Here is a 10,000-nt window from a genome sequence, read left to right as displayed (position 1 = left end):
TACCTAGATGTAGGGAAAGGCCGCAAATAGCCACGTGTATTTTGGAGTGGTTAGGGAGATTAAAATGACGAGCGACTGGCTTAGATGCATCCTTGTCATTCTTCTCAACATCACGAAGGTGTTCGCAGAATCGGTCGCTAGTCGTCTACCTGTCTCGCCAATGTATAATTTATTGCATAACGTACAGGTCATGCAATAAATGACATTTGTGGAGGTACATGTGAAACAATCGGTGATCTTAACAGATCGCTTAGGTTTCCATATCCTACTAGTGTTAAGAATGAAAAGACAAGTTTAGCATCGTGAGCGCGCACATTTGAAAGTGCCGGGTTGCTCGTTAGTTTTGAGCACGCTTCCAGCTAAAACGTTGCCTACGTTTTTGTCGCGTTTGAATGAAATTAGTGGAGGTTGCGAAAAAATTCTACCAGTCTCGGGATCATTTTGGAGTAATTTAAAATTATTAAGAATGATACTTTTGACTGCGTGATTATGACGATGGAAAGTGAGGGTGAATGGAATTCTGTCATTCTTATCTTTTTGTGACGTTTGTAGTGCTGACTGTCGATCAAATCCTAGGGCGCGATGATGGCCCGCTTTGACCACAGAGACAGGATAGCCACGTTTTTCGAAGAACTGGCACATCTCCTCTGATTTGCCGGAAAAATCGGAGTCATCACTACATAAACGTCGAAGTCTAAGAAATTGAGAATAAGGAATGGAGTTCTTGACATGTGATGGATGTGACGATGAATACTACAAATAACTGTGAGAATCTGTAGGTTTGTAGTGCACACTGGTACATAGCACGTTGCCACTAATAGAAACTTTGATATCTAGGAAAGCCAATGAAGTTTCCGAAATTTCCCAGGTAAATTTAAGAGCCGGATGAAAGGAATTGACGGAGGTAATAAATTGATCGAGTTCTTCTCTGCTGGATGAAATAGCGCCGATGTAGTCGTCGATGTAGTGGCCGAAGAATTCAGGTTTGGGGCCGTTGTACTGATTAAAAAATTGGTGTTCAACATATCCTACAAAAAGATTGGCATAGATAGATCCCCTTCTTGTGCCCATCGCTACACCATTAATTTGTTTGTAATAGTTAAGGGTGAATAAATAGTTCCAGGCTAACGCTCGAAACGTCAGCTTTTAGAATCTGTACGGTGGCCAAATTACATTATCAACTCTGTTGATAAAACCAAATTTTTGTGAATGACTTGGTCACTGCTAGTTTGATTAGTCGCAAAGTATTTTTAAATCATGAGACGTGAAATCCCACTGTAATTATCCTTGTCTTGCTTTCTAACAACACTGATTTTTGTAACTTTCATTTCATGTCCATTCCAAAGTTCTATTACATGAAATTTCATATATAATAAAAGTCATGTCTTAGTATGTGTCGCCCGCAAATGCCGTCAGCATTGCACCGATAACCCGAAACTATGAAGGTTCATGGCTTACAAAAGCTTACAAACCGTCCTAACATGAAATGAGCGTGTAGCACATGGTATGCAACTAAAGATGTTTAAGGTAAAATTAATGACGTGCGAAGGATGAGAAACTAGTTGCTTGCTGACGGGCGAAAGAATAACTGTCCTTTTCAGATTATAGTAGGCCACCTGGATGTCCTAAGATGTGATTTTCGTTGACAAGTGGAGAGCACCAGATCTCTGTTTTTCAATTATGTATCAAAATGTTACCTGCAGTTTGAATGTGTCCGCCATCAAGAGTAATCAAGTCTGCAGATCCGGATTTGATCTTTATCATGCAGTCCTTAGGAGTTGAGCCGATTACACATGAAAATTGAACCTGCATTTTCAATTTATTAGCCAATATACCAATCGCAGCTTGAAAATCCATGCATTTCGCTTGTTCCTTGTCTGACAATACACACCAACGCATTGGGAAAGCACATCCATGGCCTGTAAACAGCAAAATCAACGTAACCGTTTTCGAGAAGCATACTAACAGATAATACGTGAAAAGCTTAGTGAGCAAAGATCTTCTGAGCATGTATATATTTGGGCCATGACAATACTCGTTCGTGTACATGAACACATCTACAAATAAAAAGCACAATGATTTAGTAATTTAGAGTTATCGAAAATACATTCCAATTAGCCTGCAAAAGTTTAAGTTTTCCGGTGATAATATACGTGTTAGTCGATTAACAAAAAAAGAGAAAAAAGGTTTTCACGACAGAAATGGGTACAAATTCCGAATTAAGAATATTTAACAATTATTCCACGAGCGCGCATTAAATACAAGATATGGGTAATAGCCAACAGAGCGTCTAACGTAAAATGTTACGTAATTAAAGAGGTGTTATATTTCATTTCCTAGATTTATGATAGGCATTAATCAAAGCAAATTCCCGGGACGAATGGCAAATGATTGCTTTTGATAGGGTTGTGTACCCTAGAGGATGGGAAGTCAGATCGGTTATATGACTGGCCCTACCAGTTAGTGTGGGGCCTATGTCGGGAATTGTTTCAAGTATAGAGCGTTTTCACTCACGTGACCAGCAGCGTTCCAGTCAATTTTTTTAAGTCGGGGGTCCGGCATTAAGACCATTTAAGGGGTTACCCAGAAGACGTGCCAGCAGAGGCCCTTTGGCTCACACGTTGATACGACGAAACAGATCTTTTTCTGAGGTTGACTACCAACCTATTAATCATTAATGGCGGAAAATCGCAAAATCAAAAGTGACATCGAATTCAGCGGACGCCGTGATCAAGTTACCGCGGCGTGTTTACTCGCGAAACAGTGAAGCATCTGTGTCAAATGATGGCAAGATACTAGCTTTTTGTTTTTGTTAGTTTTCTTTTTCTTTCAAGTGTTATAAAGTTTGACAAGAGAAGTGCGAATTCAACAGAAAGATCATAATTGCCCAACTCGTGAGGTTGACCATTGTTTCTGCAAAGTCAAAAATTTAGTCTCCAAGACGAAGTTATTTATCACCAGGTAATTCTATCGTTTTGGAAATAGAAGCTACTTTATTATTCATCAGTGTCACAATTTTTTGCTGATTCGGGGGCTCATTTTGTTGAAACTCAAGCACGCTTCTACCCTGGGTGCCAGGGGTTCTATTTTTCTTTCGCGAGGAGCGAGCGGTTAAAACGGCGAAAAATACGAACCTCTGGTCACTGCGGTTTAGAATCTTAATTCCATGCAAGTTCGGAATAAGATATCTTGCCAAACCGGTTTTCTACAGTGATGTCAATGTTGTACCCAATTCAAGTCTTTTGGGAATAGAACGTTTGATGTTGACACTTCCCATCGTGCAGCAACCAATCAAAAGCGACATGAAAACCACAAACTAATTACCGATGGTCGCTGCGGTTTAGTTTCCTCACGCGTGACTAGTTTCTTACGCGAAACACGATATTTCTAGTGTTCACGGTTTCAGCTCTAGGATATACGGATCAATCAAGGCATTCAAGGGACACATAACGACTACGATAGCATCTTTTGGATAATGAATCCACGATCATGCAAATACGAACTAACTTTCGGCACAAGTTGAAATATCAAAGATTTGCGGCATCCAGTTGGCAGGACCACAAACACATCCTCGCGCTTGATGAAATTCCTGAACAGGTTTCAATTCTAAAATCTCCAAAAATCCAGAATTTGCTGTGTATTGTACTGTGCACACCTCTAAATGCTCGCTCCAATTCACAGCCTTCCACCGCCAGTTTTGTTTTCGTAGCACTCCTGGCACTCAAAACCGGTTTTGTGGCCACTGGGGTGCACTATCGCCGTTCAACCAGTGAAATTGAGTGTTAGATTGTTTTTACGCGGGAAGAACTGGTACTGACTATGAAAACCAATCAGCGACCGTGTTCATAATCACAAATCATGGAAGTGAGATTCTAAACCACCGTGACCAGAGGTTCGTATTTTTCGCCTCTCCGTTTTAACAGCTGGTACCTCGCGAAAGAAAAATAGAACCTCTGGCACCAGGGTAGCACGCTTCCAACAGACCTGCCTATTATCGTGACTTATACACTGCTTGCAGTGCACCACCACAAAAATCCTCCCGTATCACATTTCAACAAACGTCTGCAAATTTGTTACGCTCAAAAATTACACAACATAAATTTACAAAGGGTGGAAATTTCACAAAAATCATTTCCAGCGAAAGATTTATTGAAACAAACAAGATATTTGCTATTAGAGGCAAAAGACCCTTCCTATTTCAATTGCGTGCGTGCAAACGAGACACACAATCGGTGTCACAAAGCATATGCAATTAAATAAATTTCTGACAGTTCACATCAAACCCTTTTCGAAAGAACCTTGACCGTAAATAATAAAGCACAAAAGAGACAACAATCTTTCATTCAAATAATTTTTTCACTATGATCACATTTCCATTTTTTTTTTACCTTTGCATTGTTGAGTACAAAATGAATGTAATTTGCCAGACAACTTAGATGCGACTTCAGTAAACACTGTGATGCATTCAAGGCGTTCGATTCCTTCAATGTTTGTTAAATCCATAAAAGAATTGACATATGATTTCAGTGTTGTATATAATACCAAGTTAGTAAAATATTAGAAACAAAGCTCACTTGATATCCAACGGCGAAAAATGAATTTGAGCTGCATAAGGGTATATTTTGTTTAAAGATGCACTAAAACGCCATTCGCATTACAATGACTTTCGACGTCATTGCAGGATAATAATTAAATGTTCTCTTGTGTGCACCAGAGAAGTCTACGCATTACCCCAGCCCCCTCAAACCTAACAAATACGCACAGAAGACTCTATGCACAAAGACACCACTTAGCAGGGAGTGACAGGCAAGGCTTTTACCGACACGGAAAAAAATAAAAACTAGAAGCTCCAAAAAACTTACACTGGGTTGCCTGTGGTACGCGTTACACAGAAAAAGAAGGCACTGAATTGGGTGGTATTGAACTGCAGCGTTCCAGTTAATTTTTTCAAGTGGGTAGTCATTATGACCATTTGAGGGGTCACCCACATGTCGCGCAAGCAAAGGCCCTTTGGCTCAGACGTTCACACGTTTCATTATTTTGTAATGTCCTGTCCCATTTTGAGGTCTTTTAGTTTTTTAAGCTTTGGTAATAAATTCAGTTTAAAGATAACAAAACACGCTCTTGAGTAAAATTCACTCGTTTCTTCTTTAAACTGCAAATTGCTCTGGCGGACGTTTTCCAGCATTTCTTGCAGTTGCACTAAGCAAACTTTTATTGCACACACTAAGAAAGGACTGAAGGTGTTGTTTCCGCTTCATAATTCCTCATCTTGTTAGTCTAATCTGATGCCAGGTCAAAACATTGTTTGGCTTTGCGTTTGCACCAGAAAAAGACAAGCCAAAAGACAGATGAAGAAAAAAAAGTAACACAGTTTTTATATAGAGTGAGTTTCAATTGAGTGTCGTAAAACCAAAACCAAAGTAATTACTTTGGCCAATCAAAAAGGACGGAGACAATCCAGTAAGTGGATGTTCTGCTTAATAGGGGAAATTCGGGCGATCAAGTTGCGCGTGTGACCCGTTATAAATATTTTTTCACAAAATGTTCCCGAATCGTCAAGTATCACCACAGAAGTCAAGAACATCATTCTAAAAGCTTATTCTACGCAAAAAGTAGGTTCTGGAGGTAATTTTGAGATTGGAAATCAAGTTTACGCCGCATCGTATATTTATATTTAATAACTTAACACAACAGAAAGACGATTACCTTATTTTGACACGAAAATGCTTTACTATTGCCATAAAAACTATCCAGTTAAGCTCGCATATTACACAATATGATGAATTCATAGAGGCCACCTTTTCCAGCGAAATATTTTTTGAAACAAACAACATATTTTCTATAAGAGGCAAACAACCCTTCCTATTTCATTACGTGCGTGAAGACAAGAAATTGAATCGTGTGAAATTACACTCCGTGTCAAAACGCAACCAAACAAATTTCCCACCAGTGTTCAGCATCAGACCCTTTACTGAAAAACTCTTTACTTGAATTATTAAGCAAAAATGGGCAACAAGCTTTCTTTCAAATAATTTGTGACTGACAAGAATTAGTGTAATTTCCAATTGTTACCAGACGACTATGCAGAATTGAGTACAAACAAATAAGCCAGACAACACAGATCTCAGATCCAAGTCTCTGTCTTTGTTAAACCCATAAGTTACTAGTGCCTGTCTTGTTCAGTATCCAATTGACTTTCCATTATTGAGCTCCATAAGGGTATATTTTGTTTAAGATCCACTAAAACGCCATTCGCGTTACATGACTTTCGACACCATTGCCGGTTAAGTTAATCATTCTACTGTGTCCACCAGAGAAATCTACGCATTTCCCACTACCCTCTCGATCCTAAGAAAATACGCGCTGAAGGCTCAACACACCACATAGCAGGGGAGTGACAGGCAAGACTTTTACCGACACGGAAAAAATTTTAACAAGACGCTTTTTTAAAGCGTTTACTCGGAATACCAAGTGGCGCAGAAGTAGGGTGATACATTTTGGACGAGGTAGTTTTTGTGACTACTGCGCACGGCGCGTAGTCACTATTGCCATCGTGTTAGTTTTTCCGAAAATGAGTATGTAACAATAGAATACACTTCGGAGCCAATCCGCATGCGAAGAGTACCAAAGTTCGGACTCTGCAAACAGTACGATGAATTGCCGATAGTTCGCGAGGACGAACGAAATGTTCGGGTGCCCCGTGTTCGCAGATGATGATCTGTGAAGAATACGGTTCTGCGGTGAGGTGTTAGTTCTTACAACAGTTACTTAACGTAGCTTTCGTATTTTGTTTCTAACCGACCAATTGAGCCCGTTTACGCGTTTAATGAAGCCGCCGTTTTCGAGATAAACAAAGCTTTGCAGTAGCACGTAATTGTCAAACTATAGATGGTTTCACAGTGAGATCATCAAATTAGCAAGGTCTTCTGAATTGTCATCTATAGCAGGTTGAAGATACCCCAAAAATAAATCTTTTTCCAAGTTTCCAGTTCCATGACGTCTTGTGTTTCAAATTTCCTAATTGTCACCTTACGTAGCTTATCATGGTGACACCATGATACCAGCCTACAGTGGAACCCCGTTAATACGGTCATCAACGGGCCGAAAAAAATTGGCCGTATTAACGGGGTGGCCGTATTACTGGGGGTAGGGTGAAATTCATGACTAAAGGGCCTTAATGACAAATATCGCATTTGCACTTCCAGAAAAACTTTTCTCTTTAATAAACAACAAGGATGTACGTACAGTAATTGTATAAAATACTTGAAACTTCGCACAGTAGGTAAAACACTTAAAATTGTTAAGTGTACTGTACGTTCTGAGCCTAAAATCAAAACAAGAACAGGCCCAGCTTACTATGCTTAAGCTTCTAAAAAACGGAAGCCGCCGTAATTACCTAACCGAAAGATTTAAGTATCAATCGTGTTTTTGATGAAAGCACAAAGACTTAATCTCTTCGCGATTTGCCTTACTGGATTTTACAGTAGTTTCAAGATGATGTTTGTAATGAAAACAGGGAGGAGTGTTGCTGACAGTACTTGGTAAAGTAAATCAGCTGTTCGAGTACAGTGGTAACTAACGAAGGTCAATGAAATTAACATGTCACAGGCGTTTGGCGCTAGTGGCCGAGTTAACGGGATGAAATTATAGAGGACTCTACTGTTTGGGATTTAAAATTGCGGCCGTTGGCTGTATTAACGGGTGACCGCATTAACGAGGGTTTTCTATAAGAGAATGTATTGCCGTTAGGCGGGCTTCCAATGTATTTGATTGAAAAAAAAACCTATCCCTATGAATCTAAGCAGTTTGAGCCTTTCAAGTACTAGTACATTAGGAGATGTGTTCATACATTTTATCTCATGAGCGATAAGTAAGCGGTTTCAAAGTCCACTTTGATCCACCTACACAAGTAAAAGTTGTGTGATTTCAACACTTCGACAAAGAGCTCAGAAACGATGTACCGCACAGATCTGAGAACTGGAGGTGGTGTCTAAATTTGTTTCCCGCAATATTCCAAGTTATTGGCCTTTTTCATCGAACGTTTCGAATTTATTTTTTTGTTGCGTGACCGTGAAAATGATCTATCTCACGTAAATTTTTCAATGGTCGAAAAACTATCGATATGGACGCTGTGGTGAATCAATTCCCACAATTCAGCCACCCCTATTCACATGACAGAATATTCTACTTCTTTTCCCCTTGCACATCTCTGGTGTAGTCACATGCGCATCTCGAGCGCCTATGTTTTAATTTGCCAAGTACGAAACAAAACAAGTAAATGTTTCTGCAGCCAGTTGCTCATTCATAACAACGCAGATAATGTACCGGTGAAAATAGCTTAATGTTTACAATTGCAAATAAGTTCAACAGGTGACATAGCTATAGGGGTAGTATGTCTTGGAACTGGTTGTTTGAATGGAAATTACGTGGGCGTTATGTCTATCTTTACGGGATGTAGTATGTAGCGTGACATCAGATAAACTGGTTTCAATTGTAATTAATATGGGTAAGTGAAAAACGGTATTCATCTGCGAAGGTTCCAAATTAAGAGTGTTGTGAATAACGCGGCCGGTGACCTCCAGCTCTAGGTAACTAACATGAAGATCAAGACACTAACAATAAAAAGAAAAAGTAGACATCGACGGATGATGTTCGTACAAAGAACAGTTGAGGCAGAAAGAGACTACGAAATCTTGGCCATTTATAACATACCGCTGCTGGACGTTCTGTACTGGCGATTTAGTCATGTTATCAACAGGCAGGATTATAGTAAATAGCTTATTCATAACATTTCTAGACGGCTGAATCCAGCATATTCACGTTTAGCTGCATTGCATTGCGTCATTTGCTACATCGTGGAACATGGGCTTTGAATCAGCAAACGAAATTAAAGGAGTCACGCTGAAGCCCCAAAGTAGAACCCATCATTTAGTTGCTCCACTGCACGTTATAAATTCCGATTTTCATCTAATTCTGTTAGACGTGAGGCTGTTGCAAGTCTCTCGCTATCTGAAATCTACTCCTTCGCGTTTGTGTTTATTGTTGCAGTTGGTTTGTCATAGAGGGAGGTCAAATGTATTGCTCGGAGGGGTGTAGTACATTGCTTTTAGCCAATGAAATCACCGCCTCCTAATTCTATTGTCCATTTACTGCACAGAAAACTAAATTCGTCCCAGAATATAACTCGGATACCTTTCAGGTATTCCGAGTAAAAAAAATAAATAAAAATGAACTATACCCTCCGTGAGGGTACACTGGGTTGCCTGTGGTACGTGCACCGTTCCAGACAATTTTTTTCAAGTTGGGGGGTCATTAAGAAGACCATTTAAGGGGTCACCCAGACGTCTTACCAGCAGAGGCCCTTTGGCTCACAGGTCCTCACACATTCGTACGACGAAACAGATCCTTTTCTGGGGTTAAAAACCTGGCTACCGGCCTGTTAATTAATCATTTGTAGAAAGAAGAAATTCCTGTCCTCTTTAGAAAAAATACACACGCATTGCTTACGTTGGTGGTGAAGTAACACAGCGATTTATTCCATATAAAATGTCAACTGAGCTGTGTGTTGTCTTCCAGGAGATTCAAGTTGTCCTTGCGTAATATGTATCTCTAACAGTGCACGATATTGCTTTGGTATTGTCTATCATTGTAGTGCCATGGTAGACGTCTTGGGTAAATAGCCTGAGAAGACATGTGGTTACTAGCAAAGTACTGAACCCAATAAGATTGAAGAAAATAAATGGGAAGTGAGAAACATATGCTTCTGGGCTGACATGTTGATAATTTTCAAGCTCCCTCACAACTTCTTTCACCACAAGTTTCAACACATGTATGCAAATTTGTTAAGCTCGAAAATTACACAACATGATAAGTTTACACAAGCCGGAAATTTCACAGAAATCTTTTCCAGCGAAACATTTATTGAAACAAACAACATATTTGCGATTAAGAGGCAAGAAACCCTTCCTATTTCAGTTGCGTGCTTGCAAACGAAACA

The 10,000-nt window shown here is 39.7% G+C and overlaps 1 protein-coding gene across 1 annotated transcript in view; it reads right to left on the bottom strand.

Annotated features, from left to right (window-relative positions):
• The window catches only part of LOC137977165 (otolith matrix protein 1-like), a 39,318-nt gene that overhangs the window by 22,653 nt on the left and 6,665 nt on the right, over positions 1-10,000 (bottom strand). Inside the window, exon 2 of the mRNA XM_068824435.1 lies at positions 1,698-1,919. Coding sequence (XP_068680536.1) covers positions 1,698-1,919 — 222 coding nt within the window. The remainder of the gene's footprint in view (positions 1-1,697; positions 1,920-10,000) is intronic.

This window comes from Montipora foliosa, chromosome 11, assembly GCF_036669935.1.
Source record: "Montipora foliosa isolate CH-2021 chromosome 11, ASM3666993v2, whole genome shotgun sequence".
In the NCBI taxonomy this organism is placed as follows: domain Eukaryota; kingdom Metazoa; phylum Cnidaria; class Anthozoa; order Scleractinia; family Acroporidae; genus Montipora; species Montipora foliosa.
Note: the sequence above shows the minus strand (reverse complement) of the source record. Positions and strands in the feature narration are given on the sequence as shown.